The 19,588-nt window shown below is 38.7% G+C and overlaps 2 protein-coding genes across 11 annotated transcripts in view; both read right to left on the bottom strand.

Moving 5' to 3' along the window:
• GTF2B (general transcription factor IIB) overlaps window positions 1–2,214 on the bottom strand; it is a 28,677-nt gene extending 26,463 nt beyond the window's left edge. The window contains exons 1-2 of one of the 2 annotated variants that reach the window (XM_068952581.1): window positions 1,927–2,214; window positions 61–243 (exon numbers count right to left, since the gene is read on the bottom strand). In XM_068952581.1, coding sequence (XP_068808682.1) covers window positions 61–108 — 48 coding nt within the window. In that variant the 5' untranslated portion in view covers window positions 109–243; window positions 1,927–2,214. The remainder of the gene's footprint in view (window positions 1–60; window positions 244–1,926) is intronic. The other variant, XM_009682566.2, reaches the window with a different exon arrangement.
• A 119-nt stretch (window positions 2,215–2,333) lies between these two features.
• Window positions 2,334–19,588, bottom strand: part of KYAT3 (kynurenine aminotransferase 3) — a 36,432-nt gene continuing 19,177 nt past the window's right edge. For 6 of the 9 annotated variants that reach the window (XM_068952573.1, XM_009682563.2, XM_068952575.1 and 3 more), the window contains 11 exons: window positions 18,935–19,079; window positions 15,424–15,573; window positions 14,104–14,190; window positions 12,387–12,509; window positions 12,176–12,296; window positions 8,073–8,149; window positions 6,929–7,018; window positions 6,103–6,289; window positions 5,042–5,115; window positions 4,514–4,600; window positions 2,334–3,041 (listed from right to left, as the gene is read on the bottom strand). In XM_068952573.1, the coding sequence (XP_068808674.1) occupies window positions 2,979–3,041; window positions 4,514–4,600; window positions 5,042–5,115; window positions 6,103–6,289; window positions 6,929–7,018; window positions 8,073–8,149; window positions 12,176–12,296; window positions 12,387–12,509; window positions 14,104–14,190; window positions 15,424–15,573; window positions 18,935–19,079 (1,204 nt within the window). In that variant the 3' untranslated portion in view covers window positions 2,334–2,978. Of the gene's footprint in view, window positions 3,059–4,513; window positions 4,601–5,041; window positions 5,116–6,091; window positions 6,290–6,928; window positions 7,019–8,072; window positions 8,150–12,175; window positions 12,297–12,386; window positions 12,510–14,103; window positions 14,191–15,423; window positions 15,574–18,934; window positions 19,080–19,588 lie in introns of those variants that run through there. The other 3 variants (XM_068952574.1, XM_068952576.1, XM_068952580.1) reach the window with 2 other exon arrangements.

The raw sequence follows: 19,588 nt of genomic DNA, 5'->3' as shown, positions 1-19,588 counted from the left end.
CAGATGTCTTCATGAACACAATGAGGAGTACACTAATGAAAACAAGTCATCAATTCTTACTCGTATGTATAAAGATCCTTTGTAATGGTTTGTTGATTTAGCCAACATTCATTTTGTTAAAATAGCAGATGTCAGTCAAACGCCTCAAAGGAGCAAATGAAAGAAACAATAAATAGCCAAGGCAGCTGAATTATGCTTGGTATGTTAATTCATCTCTGTGCTGCATCTTATGTATTCAGACATCTGATGAAACAAAAGGATTAGCACACTACAGCAGCTGGACAAAATAGGCAAAAAGAAATCAAAGCTAAGTGAAGTCTAATACAGTGTGTCCCGTAACATCAGCAGGGCTCTGGAATTATACACTATGCAGAGCTATCTTTAAACCTGGGCCCCCTGTGTCTCCCCTGTCAGATTCAGTGCTTTAGCACGTGAGTTATTAGCATGCAAGAATGAGGTATTTAAAATGCTACTGTTACTGAATGTAACAATGGAAAAACAGGTATATTTTGCTATAATTTTTATAATTTCCTTGGCAACCTTGCCTATAGCTTTTCTTTCTTGCATATATTCATACAAAGACCGACTTTACACAGGGTGTCCCATTTGCCAATGACAGTAATGCAACAGTAACACAAGCCATGGTATTAACAGTAGTCAGTGTTGAAACAAGTCTTTAGGAAGCAATGATACTTCTTTACAAGGCAACAAAAACACTGTAGAGAGAGGTGAATGGAAGCAACTTTTATCACTTCACTGCTGTTGTGAGGACCCATAACACAATTACACATATGCTCACATGCTAACACGCTATCTCAGGGAAATCTTAAACTGCAGAAATAATAATTTTAAATAATAATTTTTAAAAATATTAAGTGGATTGTGCTTTGTAGCTGTTATCAAGGCAAGCATGGTACAACGATATTTAAAACTCCCTTTTGACATATAAAATGATGATGAAAATTATATGTTGAATTTTGTTGAAATTATATGTTGAATGTTGAATTGCATTGCAAGGCACTTGTTTCAAGGACAGGAAGCTAAATAACAAATATTTTATTATTTTGTACTATTTAAGAGGCTAAGTCATTAGGAAATTTTGATTCATATTATCATATCTGAACATATGTTAGCAAAGATTTTTTTATTTTATGAGAATTCACTTTGCAATGAAAGTGGCAGGTGCCTTAGTGTGACATTCTACTCCAAATGGCTTTTGGAATGGAATATTTGTGGAGTAATTTCCAAATAAACCAGTTGTTTTACATATCACCAACAGAAGCATTTCCCTTGCCCAGATTATCACTCAGCTCAACGAACTGACACAGTGTCCTCTAGTTCCTGCAACAGCACAACTCCCCGGTGCACTTTACACAAAGAGATTTTAAAGGTCGTGCAAAATACAGTGTAGATTTCACTGAATTTTACTGTTTTATAACAATAGTTCCTCCTGGAATTTATGGGAATTTATTTAAGAATTTCCCTATGACATTCCTGCTGGAATTTAAGTTAAGTCATTTTAATTACCAAATGGATATTTTACACAAAGACTACAAACCCCTGAAAAATACCAAGCAACCTTTTTCTGTTAAGGTTTGGGGGATGGCAGTGTATGACAGCTAAACAGACAACACAAGTCCCAGCTACTGGACTCCCAGAAGTCCAAGGGCAAGAAGAGGTACTGACATGTTTAGTCAGCAGAGGCGTAACAGCTGCTATCACAGTCCAGTTTCCATACAACTTTTTTTAGCCCCTGGCCACGATCACAGACTGATAGAACTCAATTAGACTCCAGCTATATGACTACAGAATGAGCAAGGCAGTTGCAAAACTAGGTATTGAATTTGTTCCAACTTTTCCCCAGAAGGCCTGTGGGAAGAATGAAAAAACACAGAATACAACATACATCCTTAAAAGGCGACCTACCTTGATTGCTTCTGCTAGTGGGAAACCCATCCAGAGATGAAAAGGTCACACAGCTCAAAGAGGAAGCAACTAGAAAGGATTTCTCCACATTGATCTCTTCTGAAACACTCCCTTATCCATCAAGCTTGAAATAGTCCTAGTTAGCTGAGCTCCATAGTACAGTATTTGGCCCATCTCCATGCTTCCCCAAGCATGAAAATAAGCACTGAAGTAAGTTTGGTGTGAAGTTACTAACGGTTGTTGTGAACATGCAAAAAGTGGAAAAGGAATTACAGGATTACGTATGTCACTGTACGTTTGATTGTGAAGGAGCCTCTAAGGCAAGGTGTTTTATTCTGCTTTGTAGATTCATCTATTTAATAAATATTATAGGTATTCTAGATGCCACTTTTAAAATTTTTTTGGGGGGGGGGGGGAACGAATGCCTTCAGAACAGTAAACTTGACTAATGTGGGAAAATAAAATACTAATTATGCAGCTCAGCACATTTAGAACTTGCCTATATATAAACACTGCGTTGATTTAACTCAATCACTTTATTTAACTGATACAATTCATGCATGGACAGAGTAGGTAGGTAGGTAGGTAGAAAGTCACTGCAATTATCTAATCTGAGGCACGTCTTAATTCTCCTCCACTGCTGGCTATTAGGTCTCACAAACCACAATGTTTTAAGTCTTACCCCTAGTTTCTATACGACTTCACACCAAAAACACCTCCCATTTTTTCCTTGTAAGTCTTAAAATACCTATATGATGTATTCATTTTACTCAGAGTACCAGAAATCTTTGTTTTTCAGTGAGAGAGGTGGAGCCTGTAGATTATTTTGGAAAAAGGTCAATCATTTTGAAAAGACCTCTGAAAATAAGCTCTGAATTGCATTACACGCATTGAGTAAATCATTGTTTTAACTCCTCAGCAGGTGGCAGCACAAAGTTATTTACAATGTCAAATTAATTCTGTACTAAGTAATTTGTTCTTAAATTTGCAAGAAAAAGTCCTAGTGTAAGATTATACCAGACAGAAGAGTTGATTAAAAAAAAAAAAAAAAATCAAGCTATCTTTTTATTCCAGTTCTTCAGGATGACTTCAGCTGCATCTAGTGTGCTGTCTTTCTGCAAAACAAGGAGTACTACTATTACTGTAAGTAAAGAGTTCTTGAAAACAGAGTAGCAGTCATAATTATAACATCTGAAATCAATATTTGGCAGTTTCGTTCGCATCATGTAAATATCCCAAACAGTCAGTTCTCCATTAACATTTATAGCTACAAATCTAGACAACACCAAGAATTCAATGTTAATACCCTGCAAATATTTTTCAGGTGTATTTGCTAAAAATAGAGCATATTTTTCTCAATATTTACATTATCAAATTTAATGAAAGTGGATACTTTTTACATAAATGCCTGGCATTTATGCATTAATGTTCTTGACCGCTCTATATTAGAAGCATGCTAGTCATAGTTTGCTAATCTTTACAATTAGGATTTTTAAATTTCCATGCAACCAAGCTATGCTGTGAACTACTTAAACATAATCCCTCTAAATATGGGTAATCCATCCACTGGCCAGTTCTGTGGCTTGGCTACAGCCGGTTAGTCACACGAGTAGCCTTTACCTTGGCACAATTAGCGTTCTTCATCCTGAGCAAGCCACGTTCACAACGAGCAAGTTTCATCCTGGTTGTTAGTGGCTCAGTTTATATCATAGTCTTTATACCTCATCTTAAGAACTAAGTAACACAAGCAGAAACTCCCTTTCATCAGTGGTTCAAGCTAAGGCTCTGATCTGTACATGGAACAGTTAAGGGGTTGGCATATGTGCCATTATGCCGATTCTATGACAGAACAGTAAGACTAAGATTTTAGGGAAGTATGTCTACCAAAGTTTATGTAGCTGCCTCCAACGTTTTTCAGTATTTTCAAAAACAGACCCAGCAAGTGGGTGTAACAGGAGGAAGAAGAATATGGGAAGAGGAGGTGCTCACAAAATTACAAGAGTCTGCCAGTTTACAATTTGTCAATTCTGCCTCCTTTAAAAAACACTGAAGATTCCTTTTTATGTCTTTGTTTTTCTTTGTGATTTGGAGCTCATTTAAAACTGTATGTACGTTCAGGTAAGTGAGCTAAACTTGAAGCTCACCTATTTAATGATTTGTTTTGTTGTTTGAAACTGACTGCACATGGTGTATCCCTGTCTGCCATAGAAAGGAATTATTCCTTACCATGGATTATAGAATTCATCTTAATAGATAGCATGAGATATCTGTGTCATCCACTCTCATTGTCACCACTGGCCAAGAATGTTTTAAAAATCAACAGAATAAGCTAAAAAAAAGCTTACCCACCCAGCTGTTTTCTTCGACCTGCCCTTCTTAACCATGCCACTCGCATTTAGGACTTAAAGCCCCTCAGCAAAAAGATAGCTGAAGCTACTTTGTGTTTAATTTTACATCAAGCTAACTTTCTGCTGCTAAAATCACAAAACTCAGGAGATCCTGTGAAAAAAATGTTATAAGTAGCCTGTTGCAGATTTTTATATTCATTGATTTTTATTTTTTGAATCTTCCTGGGACACAAGTTTACCTTAATGAAGCAAAAACGTATGTATTTTTCAAACTGCACTTTTGTCTGAGGACCACAGAATGCTGAAAGAGGAATTGCTGAAAGTTTCTGAAGCATAAAACGGAAATATTATTTATTATACACAGATGAAAAACCAGTTTCACACATGACGATTTTACTATCGAATTTCCTAGAACTCTCCCTCCCAACATTCAAGTGAAATACTAGGCTGGATCTTGCACGCAAAGCTACGCTTAACTAAGTTCAAATCACTTTTTTTAGGCAAAACAGTTCAAAGGTACTTGTCTACAACTAGCATTTAAGCGTGCAGAAAGAACAAAAGTTGAGACTTAACACAAACCTACAGAGTACATTTTCAGTACATTCAGCAATATTTTAGTCACATCATTTCCAGCAGTTAGCATAAATAACAAATAATATTTTGAACGTAGTATTTCTACTCCATTATTGCATAAGTACAGTTACACTTCTCTTGCTTCCAGTAGACAAGCATTTCTAAAACTTCAGAGTATGACAAAGACACCTTACCTTAGATGCTATCATCCATTTGACAAATTTATAATCATAAGGTTGATTCTCCTCCACATCAGAGAGATCTACATCTAAAAAAATTAAACAGAGAACAAACAAGATCTTGTAAGACTTCCTAGCCTCCAGTGGCAAGGCATTCACTAACAGCACTTCAGTTAATACTTAAGAATAAAGAGGTATGCTTTTATTATAAAATATAATTAAAAAAAGTTATAAAGATTAAACCAGGCCAACAGATGTACATCTTTCCACTCTGACCTGAGCACTCGCTTTCCATGCAAAGCAAAATCAGAGAAGTAGCTTGGGAGAGAACGATGCAATCCCCCAAGAAGTCATCAAGTCTGGATGACTAAGGGCCCTGGAGTCTGGAGAGTACTGAAGTGTGTCCTTTTTGCACAACATGGACAGCAATAATCACTGCTACTGCTGCAGTTCTCTTATCTGTAAAACTAGGGTATCTATAATTTTCCGACATCCTGGTAGGACTGTGAGGCTCAGCTTTGCTTAAACGTTTCTGTGTGAATGACAAGTGCCATTAAAACCAGTCAGTGAAAGATATCCAACAAAAATCCACAACCCTGATGGAATTCTTCCTCCAGAGGTAGCATAGCCTGAATTTCCAGAGAGATCTGTAAATGTTGGTGAGATTTGACAATGTTTAAAAATCAGAATGCGTTAAAGATAGCTCAGCATTTGACTGCAGCTTAAGGGGAGAAAAAAAAAAAAATAGAAAATGGGTACAAACGCAGGATATTAAGCCAGGTACTTGGCTCGCAAATGTTTCCATAATCAAAGACCTTTCAAAAATAGAAATGTTTTTACTGTTTCCTTTACTTTTCCTATTTGCACATCCCTGAAACCTTGCAAAAACTTTGCAAGGTTTTGCTGAAGCTTGTAAAATTTACCTCCAGGCTAAGGTCAAACAGAAAATTTCAGTCCCAATTAGTACTTCTGACAATGTTATGAGAAAATGAAATGAGAACATAGTTTAAAATGGGAGTTGCATTTTCATCTTAATATTTGTTTCCCATCCCCCATTTACTAAACCTTTTACTAACTTAATGTAGAAACATCAACAATCATAAAGTATCCTCCATCTGGAATGACAGGCTTCAGTCCAACTTCTCGAAGTAGCTGAGCCATCCGATCACGCTTGCCTTCCAGCTCTCGAGACAGTGAGTAAAAATAGCAGTCTGGGTCATCCATGCGTTTATAGTCTATCCAAAAAGCTTGTGCCAAAGCCTCCTGCAAATACAATGTTCAAAGTACTCATGTACACTCGGTACACCCATGGACACTCAGGCACTTCCTACTGAAATCATGTGGATTTTGCCTTGATCTGGCTCTCATTAAGAAAATCAGCATATTGAAATTAGACAAGCTACATCCAAACGTCTAATTTGTTTGCTTACTTTGTGCTGTGGTAACACCCAAAGCACCCTACCATTTGCCAGGCACTAATCATACACAGAAGTCACAGTCCTTGCCACAGGAGTTTACAGTCTAAATTGAGCTAAGTTTAGTTTTAATTATTGATAATAATATATCACAGAGCACTAGTAAATAAACTGTGATCTAGTTGATAGAGACAATTCTCAGCAACCCAAAACCTTATTGCACTAACCTTTATTTATATTTGCTAGGAAACCACTGGTATTGTCACGTTTCATGCAAGAAGGAGCAGTTTACGGATGAATGAAGAAGCAAGACTCTGGTCTTTTTTCTAAATGTTTGATCAAATTTGTGTCCTCTTCCAGTACCCCAAAGTATGTATTTTGACAACTCAAAATTCATTGCTATGGTCAGTATTTTATCATGGTAATACCTACAGGTTTATGCCAGGTGCTATATGTAAATAACCTCCTCCGCTCTATCTGTACCTACCTGTAATGGAGTTGGGCAAGTATACAGTGTATTTTGCTGAACAACTTGCAAATGCTTTATCAGATGCTGGGGGCCAATAGACCAACCAAGCTAAGGGAGAAAACATGCATATGTTATACTTGCAGCAATGGTGTTACTAGGAATTAACAAAGAATAAAAGTTAGCAAATGTCTCAGTGTTTTCTATTTTAAGAATTGGTAGTCAATTTGTTTCAATAAAGAATTCAGTAAAGAGCTGGTTTACACAAAGGATGCTGAGTGATACCACTAAGAAATTCTAGACGGGAGACAACAGCTACAATTTCACTCATCCTCATCTCTCAAAGGGTACTGAGCAAACGCATAACTCTCTTTTATAACAAGGGCTAGAAACCCAACCAAGTACCAAGCATTAGGAATATTGTCCCCAATTATTTTAGAATCCTTTCATCTCATAGGCTCACGGGCCAAAGTTGGTCTGAGCACAAACTAAAAGCTCCTCGCTGAATCAAACAGAATTTAAACTAAATGCAAATCATACACAGTACATCATGGTTCAGTCTGAACACAGATGAAGAACAAGAATTTAGCAGCCAAATGGTTAAACAGTTATGTTTACTTTCTAATATGTATTCTAAAGTCAAGTAAATTATTATTAAAGATTTTGCAAAGATTTACCCCATCCCAAAATGTAGCATTATAATTTATCATATGTTCAGTTTTTGTGGAATAAAATACTTGAGCGTACAATAACGGTCTGTTACAAAGCTAACTGACTGATTTATGGAAATAATCAGATAGTTATTTTAATAACGTAACTAAAATAACCATTATCACAATCTGGAAATATCATCACAAAACTGCAAAGTTAAAATATGATAATATCCATGTCTTCTCCAAGAATCTTGACTGTTTTTGAACAAATCATATGGTGTTGATACTTTTTCATATTTTTTCTCACAAGATAGAGCAATAAGAACAGCATTAAAATATGGATGTTCAAGACAAGACTGTTGTTCCAACAGAGCATTATCTGCAGTTTTTGGAGACACACAAATTTACCAGAAGCTTTCAAAAGACAGGCCACAAAAAACAGTGACTTTTTAAGTGTGATAAATGCATTCTGTTATTTACATAACAGAACTCTTACCGTTCATTCTTCTTACCTTCCAGCCAGTTACACTATATGTTTTTCCAGCACTTCCTATAGTTATTGTTCTTTCCCACATACCCGGCAAAGTAGCTGTACATAAAGTAAAATCAATTGGTTACAGGTGTACTCACTATTCCATATAATTAGAAATACTGTACTGCCCCTAAGATCTACAATATCCTGATATATCACTGCCACATATTTAGAAAGCAATGAGAATAATTCTAAAATTGTAACTGTAATAAACGAGAAGGAATATATGGGCCAACGTATTTTGGCATGAAAATAAGGTGAGAATTAACAAAAGGAGAATGAAGAGGTAGAAAATAAGAAAAGGCACAGTCAGTGAAAACTACATGGTAGTTATCCTCAGCTAAGACATGTAATTTTTCATAAGAAAGATACGATCTCAGAAGCAGCTACCCTTCATCGCAATACAGCTGTTATTTCTGATGCCTGATAATAAGCACCACATACAACATTAACTCAGTTTCTGCCAGCCAGTTTAATAGAATTGTCCAGCAAACAATTCAGCGTCACTGGATGTTTCAGAAATTAGAAAGAGAAAAGAATTACTAAGATCTCTAACGCAGAACCTAATGCCACGACAAACAGAAAACCTGCAGAGAGAACAAAGATATTAAGTTTTGTAATATAACTTGAACGGGCCTGGGATTTTCAAGCAATAAAAGCTAGCTACAAACCTCTGCAAGGACTGAAGGTTGCATGGAGGCCTATCTCTGTCTCTGTGTTTGTATCTGCTAGTAAACCAAAAACCTTTGTTTCCTTGCAAGGAAGATGACAGAGTAAAGGTCTCTTCCAGCAGTTGTAGTTTTTTCTGTATGCTGCCTCAGGGGAGCTCTGGTTGGACTCTTAAACATTAATCTGTTTCTGCTGAAAATGAATTATCTAGCTACACTGAAGTCCGAGACACAAAGTTAGACAAGGTCATAAAGTTACAGCAATAGCAGCGGTCAACACCACTCAGCTTTACCACATTTGAACACTAGAACCGTTACTAATGAATTTCTCGATTGTTAAATCCTCTCTCTAGGGAGAGCACGGGACAAAGGTATTCCAGATGAAAACACTAAATTTCACGAGGAAGTTTTTATAGCAGCTATCTGCATTAGACATGGTATAAATCATTGCACTTATTTGAAAACATGTATTGTATTTTGTCGAGCACACTTGCCAAGATATGAAATAAAACATTTAGCAGAAAAGAGACTCATATTCCTCTTAGACCACCCATATTCACTCAACTGCCTGGTGACCTGGAAAACAAAAAGATACTTTGAGAAGATGCATCTTCTAGTCAGCTAAGTCAAGAGTATTTATACATGACTTCCTAAAGGCAACCAAAGTAGCTCTCACAGACTGCAAAAAGAATCAAATTTCAAAGTGACTGCCCTCTATCAAGACTGTTTTGCCACACAGTCACAGGAATTCAACCTTGGAGACAGAACGCAAGAGTATTTCAAACAATAGCAGCAGCAGCAGCACGGTGCACGGGAAGAAGCAGCTCCATTGCTTTTACAAGCATTGAGTTTTAAACAGAGAAGGAAATTCTTCCACACCATATGGCAGCATCATTATATGACAACGTAATCAAGTTTGACTAGAATTTAAAAACTAACAAAACCTGTTAACATACAAGCCTGTTAGCCGGGCTGCTGCTCAGCTTGTTTGGATGCTTGTTCAGAATCCTCGGGTATAATATGGGATCTCTAAATATGCCAGTGCAACTCTAATCATTACTTAGAGGAGGCTCACAGTTTTACAGAAGTCAAATAATGATGAGACACATGTTGAAGCATTTTACACTAGACAAAATTACCTCTGTGACAGCACAAAGACTATGCTGATTTTATGATCTGCAACCCCTGCTAAATTGTATTGAAGCATTACCATCGCACCCCACAAATTGATGCAATATCCATTTCGCATCTCTCACAAAAGAGGTATCACTGCATTGGATGGAATATATAAAGGTTAATATGGAAACATTAGAGCTTCTAAATCATGAAATAATATGTTCACTTTTTCTTGTGTTACCTTCATGTAAGCTTATAAAATCTAAGAAACTTAACTTAAAAAGTAGGTCTTGTTTCTTTTACTGAAATAGTATTATTGTTTATAGTTTTACCCTGAAAGTTTTACAGTTATTTTAATAATGTAATAATATTTTAATAATAATTTTAAAATGATTTCATGTGATTTATTAGAAAGTATGTTCCTAAACCCAGCTGCCTAACTGTCCAAGCTTTAACTTGCACTATCATCACAAGTGTTTGTTACATTTTATGCTAAACTACAGAATGCCTGTTGCTCAACTGGAAGTGTTTTGATTTGAAGCATTAAAACAATAATATTGATATTAAGATATAGTAACTCTCTTGTTCCTTAAGAACTCACCACCTCTCCACTGAGATGAAGTGTAACTGACAACGCAAGTGTTCAGACCTGCTCCCATTGCAAAGGAAAACGGATTTCCTTAAACCCGCAGAGATTTTGGTTCTGAGGATAGCTATTTGCATGAACCACCTGTAAAGCCCATGAAGAAAGCTTAAAGCTAACTCATTTCTCTTTATAATTGGAATAGGCTAGGGCACACAATCAGTTACTGTGGTAACTTTTTCGGATGGACTGACTCAGATCACTGTCACATGAATGTACACTCCTTTCCTCCATGTCTGAAGGTCTTCTGGAAGGTATTGCTACCGAGCCACCACAACGTCTGTGAAATTAGGGCACTTTTAAACAGACTTATAGTCTACACATCGCCAGTACAATCAACGTACTGCAGCTGTATGATCAGCAACCATGTAGCTGACTGAATAAGTATTGCAAGGCCATTTAGATACAATTTGCTTATTATTATTTATAAGAAAGAGTTTTTACAGTGACATTTTCACTGTAGCCCTCACTAATGAAGAGCTTCTTTTATTGTCATTTTAGAGATAGGGAGCTGAAGTAGAGAAACAAACTTATTCAGCAATAGATCAGTGGCACAGCCAGGAAAGAAAGCTAAGCTCTTTCATGTCTAAGTTATATTTATGCCTTTTGATTTCTTTGTTTATTCTCAGCTAGATGGCTCTGTTGCATACTGCTGAAATCTGCTTTCATTACGACCACAAGTACTTCTTAGAGTTAGTTCCTGCAAGATGATACCTTCAGAAGTGAAATGTCTGTACATATAAGAAAGAAGTCTCACACTTTAGTCAGGTCGAATACATCAACAGATCCCATCTAAGACCCCAACCCCAGAAACTTTTACACATATGCTTAACTGTAGCATATGTACCTACACTAACACTGCTCATGTTTACAGGAGTGGGGAAGGAAGGTACGTAACCTGCGCTGGATCCGCCCTTCTGGATCATTGGGAATAATTCCATTAACTGCAGCGGAACCTGGATAAGGCACTAAGAGGTAAAACACCACTAGGGTCACTGACATGACAGCATGTTTGGTCTTCTGGCTTGTCCTTGCCACGGTGCTTTACCCTGACAGCAATACCGCCCGAAGACTTTAGAATACTTTCACATCGCCCACACAGGGCCTTCATCAAATGCAACATCCATTGTTTTAACACTGTCTCTACACTTTGGACAGACAGTGTTAGTACACACTATCCCTCCACAATCTTTTGCTTTATATCTCTTGATTTTTTAAGTAGTGGAGCAAAAATCATGGAGTTCCTCTTTATACATTTCCCTCATTGATTACCTCTAGGTTTAATTCCTGTTGCTTTTATTAGTTCTGCAGCAAAGCACAGTCCAGTATACATACATGAACAGCAGTTGAACTTGTCATGGCAACAAAGTAACTGAATAAGGATGGAATATCCAAATGATCATAAATGATTTATGAGTATCAGTCTCACTTGTTTCTATGGATGTGTGCTCCTAAGCCACTTTAGAGCTTTTCGAAATTCTATCCTTACTCTTTAACATATTCTTGAGAAGAGGGAGAGGCTCTTCTTAGAGCCGAATCATTTTAAAACAGACAAAAGTTTGAAGTTTGAACTTCTCGCACCAACCGTTATCTCTGAGAGGCATGTTTATGACACCATTCCACATCCACCTCCAAGACGCTACAAAAAATCAGTACCTATTTTAATGTGTTTATTTCCTTTGTACACCAGCCATTCATACACCTCGTCACTGATGCACAGGGTATCATGTTTAATACAGAGATCAGCTATCACCTGGAGCTCTTCTCTGGTAAATACCTGGGATGCAAGAAAGTAAGGGTCAATGCATTAATCACGGTATTCAAAGTATACTCTGAAATTACAGCAAAGTTAAAGTAGGACTCTTACCTTGCCTATAGGGTTGTGCGGGGTATTCAGAATAATCGCTTTTGTTTTGGAATTAAATTTATTTGTAAGCTCAGTGGAATCTAAGACCCAATCAGCACTAGATCCGGAGTTTCCATCATTTTTCTAAAATAAGAATAAGCATATGAATTACTTGAATACCACACATTATCATAATCTAAACAGAGATGCCCAACTTATGATCCTCAGATCCTGTCCCCTAACCATATGTGCTAACTTCTCCAACCTGCCCTGCTATCCCAGAAGGAGCTTCCAGCTAAGAACAAGATGAATTGTTATGACAGTAGCAGTCCTCTCTTGGCTTGTCTGTCTTAGGGCCTCCCCAGGGACAGATAAGGATATCCTCACGCTATTTAGCACATACACAGTGAGTAGACCGGTTTCCAGGATCTGGTTACACACACGCTGACCACATAGCATGTAACGCATGAAGTCCAGTCAGATGACAATACAGTATATGGACTCCCCAGACACTAGAAAAGTGTGTGCTTGCTTGGCTGGAAGGATTGATCATCACTGGACCAGAACTTCAGGTCTACCTCTCCTCCTTGTCCAGAAGGGAATGACCAAAGAGTTAAAAATCTGTGCCGTTCAGGCTCTGCAGTTTCTGCAGCGTCACATGAGGATGACAGAAGTTTGGGTCAGTTACTGCAGAGAGCAAAGACCATGGCCATACTAACTTTCTGACACCTGCATGTTACTGGGAGGGGGCAAGACCAAAAACAAGGGTGTGAAACAAAAAATACATGAAGGAACCCATCACATTCAAAGCAATCCTAGGAGGAGGGCACCCAGAAGAACAGCCTCACCTACTCCCACCGCATTCCTGGAGGCTTGCTGATTGCATGTTCTTCTGATTTCATCGTGTTGGTGCAACAGTCCAACCCAAAGAGCCCCTCAGCCTGGGAGCAACGCTGCCAGTCGGCCAAGCCAGCAGTATCAACACGCTGCATCCAGAACAACCTCTGCAAGCTTCCAGCATGATGTCAGTGGTACACCAAGCAAGGGGATGGTGTCAGCTCTGCCTCCCCTCTTAGCCAGTGTGCCAGCACAGTGGCTTCATCAGCACGGCAGGGCAACATATACTTGCTCTGATCCCGCTTTCTTGGACTGTTCCAAAGAACTGAAGCTTTCTGCACCTTTCACAACAGCCAGCTAACAGATTTATCAGCGACTTCACTCATACCAAAATCATCCCTTTTTACCAATAAACAAACAGTAGTTCTAGTATGTACGGCAAATGTCTACTGCATAATTGCTCCTAATTTAAGAAGCAGATTTTAGAAAAGAAATTATATTCTGTCATTGTAAGAGTTGCTGAAGGGAACAGAAATGAAATCTTTTAAAGAACAGCAGATACAGAAATTGCACTGATATGTGATCACCCTTCCCTTATTCGTAATGGAAACATTTTTCCGATGTATCCAAAAAAGGAATCTTGATCAGCTTTCAGAATGCACAAATTAAAGCAGATGAGAAACAATGCCCTACCTTTTCCAACACTAATAAAATATTCTATCTCTAACGCTTTGGGCTATTATCACCTTCGACTCACATGACAGCAATTTATCTCATTTTAATATAGTTGGATATTATGGAAAAATACACAGAATGGTATCTCCTACAAGGTGTTAATAAAACTTTGTTAGGTATAGAAGAGAAGTTTTATAGGACAAATAATTTTTAAAAAGCTACTCACATTTCTCAAAGGGATAAAAACAGGCTTTGCACCCGCCATCTTTACCATTGGTTCATAACAGTCAAAAAATGGTTCTATTATTATTACCTGAAATAACAATCATCAGTATCAGAAACAGAGAAATTGCAGTGCATGATACCAGCACACTTTCAGATTTATTTTGGTGACATAACTTGGTAGCGTTTCTTGCGCTCCATCCTGATCTAACAACCCAAATGTTCTTCTGTTAGTACATCACATAGCAATGCCCTCAGTCTAAGTGTGATTAGTACTACTCGTTTTAGACAACAGATATAGTTCTTCTAGAGTTACACACTACAGCTTTTAGTATATGATATTAGGAGTGGTTGGTCCTACAGGCAGATGCGAAGGGGCAAGGCAAAGATGAATGATAACAATAACAAATGGTTGAACCATAGCAGGCTGCCCTAATTCCATCCATGAAATGCCAGGTAAAAATAAGTATGCACACACTAGGTAGGATGTGCGGTCTTAGTTCTGAGCACATTGGTTCTGTTACGCAGCCTCCAGTATAATTCTTATGCAGTAAAGAAGTGTTCAGGGTGCACTGGCCTATCATGCCCAATGACAGCTGGGCACACTATCTGAGAATGTGCAGCAACCACTAGTCTGGTATTTCCAAGCAGCTACAAGTCCCAGCAGAATGGCTGAAGACCTCAAAGTTTATCAGAAGAAAATTTTCAGGTAAGAGAAGAGGACAAATTCAAGGAAAATTTCATAGAGGCTAGCCCTATGTAACAGGGAAAAAACACAAAAAAAACAAAGGCCAATAGGAGACAACCATAAAAAAAAAAAAAAGAGAAGTGAATATCAGAGTAACAGAGAAGGAAGAGAAGATACACATGAGAACACATTACAAAAGTGAAACCAGTAAAACACTGAAAGCAGAATGTGATAAAAGAGAAAGCTCTTGTCCACTGCAGACAAAGAAATATCCCCCCAAAATGACTTTTCATATCTTTAGCAGAGGCAGAGATCAGCAGCGAAGGGATGAATCATCACAGTTAACACAGAAAAGCGTTGTGTCACCAAACAGTAAGAGTGATATAGAAACTGCTACACGTATCATAAGTATGAAGGAAAGAGGTTTGTAAGCTGGTGAATGGTAGGGAAGACATCCAAAGTCTCCCGACTACAGGTTCTGAAACTGCAAGACAGCCACGCAGAGGTCTGAATTACTTACTGCAACAAGTCAAATCAATGGAGTTCAAAAAGCAGTCCCAACATAACTGCACATAAAAAAATAAGAAAATTCTCATTTCAGTGAGTATAAGCAAATATTTCTAATGAAAAACTTACTTCGTCTCCCTCTTCAATTAACGCCTGCACTGTACTAAAGAGAGATCCATATCCTCCCACTGTCACCAAGATATCTGTGAGAGGGTCAATCTTTCTTCCACAAACTCTCTCGTACACCTGAGACAAGGCTTTCACCAGCAATGGATGTCCCTGTTCAAAGCAAAGAAATGCAACTGCATTGGCGAGTTCCTTTTTAGAAAAGCCGCCACGGGTTACAGACAATGTGTAAGGCCCATGTTTGACTTTTTTCGCATGCATCAAAATAACACATTTTAAAATAGAAAAATACAAGATGGGTTAATAGGTTTTAGGTAGCGTGCTTTAAAGAAGATTTTGCACATTGCGGAATCAAAATGAGTTCAATTTTATCACTTCTCCTAGGCAATTCTTTGTAAATCTGAGGCTTTTGAACTTCTACCTTATCATCACATTTCAGGACAGCTCCAGGCAGCCTAAAGAAGAGCTGGTACAAGAGAGAGAAGGAAAGAAGAGAACGCTTTTATACCACTTCATCCTCACCCTCCTTAAGAGTCTCTTTCCTGTCTGCCCATGTCTCTCTCTGAAGCTGTTTCTGTTTATTTCCCTATCTTTCAACTAAAAATTCTTTGGCACAAGGGAAAGCTTTTAATTCTGTTTACATACTGCTGATACACGGCACTTAGGAGCAGAATGATAATTCAAATAATGATATCCCAAATCTCAAGAGCACCATTCACCATGTGTCCCCCCCTACAGGATCACAAAGGTTAGCGTATTCTTTCCAAAGTATGCAAAGAACAAGCAAACACACACGAAATAAAGCTCATATACAATATGGGAATATGAAGGCACAGCTCTGTTTACTCAGGAAAACTACAGGTTTCCTGTTGCGAATTTTTTTTCTTTTTTTTGGATACTTGGTAGAAAGAGAGAAAACAGTTCAATGAGAAAAATGCAGCTCTAACAAAAATCCTTCTCTAAAATATTGAACACATATGGCATAAAATTATGACTCCTTCTGTAAACAAAAACATTACCATCAATTAAAGCTTGTAAATCACTGTTGATTCATATAACAGCCACTTTTTGCTATGAGTGCGTCAACTACACAGGAATGCTACACCACACATGCACCACCATGTGAGGTCACTCTACAGACCATAGCCCTACAGTCAATGAGACGTCTAAGGGTCACAGAGGGTTGAGACAATGTCTCAATTATCAGGTGGATGTGCATCACTCATATTCATCCCACCCATATTTGCTATCCATAAATGTTGTGCTCAAAAACTTTACTCGTGCAGAAGGTTCAGAGGAAGTTCAATAGCTGAAAATGCAAATACAGGTAAAAACCCCTCTTTAATTTCTATCAACAGCATAACATTTCTGCAATTGCTCATAATTATCATGAGAATTACCAAGCTATTCAGGACTAAGGAACAAAGTGACAGAAAAATTGAGTAATTGCATGCATCGGCAAAATTATACTTATGCCTGAATTGCAAAATTTTGGAGCGGAATCAGCGTATGAATATTTGCTGGAAGAGACCACAGCCAATGCTCTCTGTAACCTCTCTCCCTGGTCCAAAACTTCTCCGTAACATTCCCCAGACTTCTGAGGAAATTGCTGAGATGTGAGAAAGAGCTATGAGAAACTCTCCAAAAAGATAAGAAAGGTAAAATTACAGACAGACATACGACTATTGAGGTGAGGCTTGTTAGTAAGTCAAGGATCCAAGAGGAAAAACTCAACACAGAAAGGAATAAAACCCTAAAGGAAAAAAACAGTCAGCATCATCAGTTTCTGGGGATCATCATTCACACTTCCTGGGGATGAGGGCAAATCAGCAACACAGGACCCCTTCCAGGGAAGGGAGAGGTGAAGACTCACTCTTCTCAGTGATGCCTGCCCGACCAGCAAAGACTTTTCAGGTGTCTTACTGGGGGTGGTGAACATACTAATGTTTAGTCTAGAAGTTCGTTAAACCCCAGCTATCTTTCGTGTATGTGTCAGCCATTAAACAACTGCTTTATACTTTCAAGTTATACATGTATCCTTCTTGTAGAGGAGCTACGGGTACAGCTAAAGGTGCACAAACAAAGTGACCCAAGGTGGGATGGTAATAAATGGGGATTTTTTTCTCCCCTCTTGTCAGGGTCCTGAGTGCACTAACAGGCCTTTCTGGCCCTGACCAGCCTCACTAGGGGCCTCCACCCGTCCCTGCCCACAGGCCCAAGGGCCCCGTTTCCGCTCAGCTCGGGCCTGTCATTCCTTGCCTGAGCTAGGCTGAGGGAGTGCTGGTCTCCAGCTTGCCTGTGCTGATCCAGACCTTGACCTGTGGACTGACTCCCGGGCTTGCCCTTGGACCTGCCTTGTCACCATGAATCTGCCTGGTGATCACTGCGGTGCGTCTGACCTTGGTTGCTGTCACCAGGCCTCATCCTGCAGATTGACTTCCTGGCTTGACCTCAGACCCACCTCATCACCATAAACTTGCCTGGGCTGATCTCAGCTGCCATCTCTGGGCCTGCCCTGCTTGCCTTGCTTCAGTGCTGCGGGACTAGGCCTTGGCTGATGAGGCCCCTGCCCTGCCAGCTATGTTAGTGTGTGTGGCTCCCTGTGCCTTCGGGTGCTGCTGGCCCTCGCTGCTCCCTGTCAGTTCTCATGCATGCAAATTCTCAGAGAACAGGCAAAAAGCTATGACAAAATATACAAACAACGACTCCACAACTACCTACCCAGTTACAGGCTTACCAGCTCTACACATTGCTTTCCTACTCGTCGTTGCATTACACAGCCCTCTAGAAAAATACTAGATCTAAACTGTAAACAGACTCCCTAGGAGCTAGTAGCAATCCTGATACATTCATTCTCCGTTGGGCAACATAGTTTATCTTTACCACAAAATTTGAGAAAGATAAACCAAATGAAACAAGGAAGTGGTCATACTAAAAAAAGAGCAATAGTCCACTTTAATGCCCTGCCTTGGGGAATGATAAATGCCACATGCTCATACCCAGCTCAAGAGGTAAATTCCACATGTCAGCTTGTACATTGGATAGCAACTATCCTCCAGAGCATAAACTTACTGCTTTAATTACTTCCTAATCCCCATTGAAACCTACTGAATGTTATGGGTGAACCTCTTCCTGATTCTAGAGGTGCTATCTCAGCTGACATCAAGTATGTCTTTCTCATTGTACTATGATCCTATAGATTCATGTTTATACTGAGCAAAATCAGAGGTAAATGTATAATTTATATTGTTTGTCCTGTGAATAGACTCGGTATGAATCTTCTACGACAATCTACTCCACATGCACACTACCACATTGATCTTGCTGAAGGATTCTGCCTTAAAGAACCCTGCACAGAGGATGTTGGTTAGTAGCTGATAAATCTACCAGAGAAACTAAATTTCAGATGTAAGAGTATGAACTATGGATATAACCAATCGAAAGCAAAGTCTTAGATTTTTCTACATGGTAAAACTTCCACTGAACTTGTGTCCCCAAGTTCCACAGTACTTACAAAACCCCGTGTGTACTGGTTCAGTTTGTCAACTGCTGCTGCCTTTGCCAGCTCTTCTTTAACATAGCTGGGAGGGGATATATCAGGAAGGCCTTGACCAAGATTAACAATTGAGGGATCTGCTGCCACCTTTGTAAATTCAACCCTAAAAGAAAAAAAAAAAAAGTTCTAAATTTGACATACAACATAAAATTGTCTTTTCCATGATCAGCATTAAAAGGCAAAAAAAAGTGTTTCAGATTGCCAAATTCAGAGCAGGGGAAAGAGCTTCAAGTAAACAGTGCTTAGACCGAGAAGTGGGGGCTGGGACAACGTTAAGTAATCACAGGAGACGGAGAGAACCTAATAAAGGTTTATTTTCTGCATTCACACAGTAACTTTCTTTCCAGCAAAGCTGTATTCAGATGGGCACACGCACAAACATACAGTAAGCCTGGATATGAGCAGAAACAAAACACTATCCTCTTCACAAAATGAGGTAGACCTAATTAGAACAGGTGCATTAAATGATTTAAAGCCTAGATTCTGTCAAATGAAGGTGTTATTTAAACTATCCAGTCATCTCAGAGCGTTGTAAATTTTTTTGTGCGTGATTTTAGGCAATGGACTGCTTCAGGCTGTCCATTAACTGTTCCTAGTACCCTGCCAAAAACT

This window comes from Struthio camelus, chromosome 8, assembly GCF_040807025.1.
Source record: "Struthio camelus isolate bStrCam1 chromosome 8, bStrCam1.hap1, whole genome shotgun sequence".
NCBI classification, from domain to species: Eukaryota; Metazoa; Chordata; class Aves; order Struthioniformes; family Struthionidae; genus Struthio; species Struthio camelus.
The sequence above is the reverse complement of the archived record's forward strand: the minus strand, read 5'-3'. Positions and strand labels throughout refer to the sequence as shown.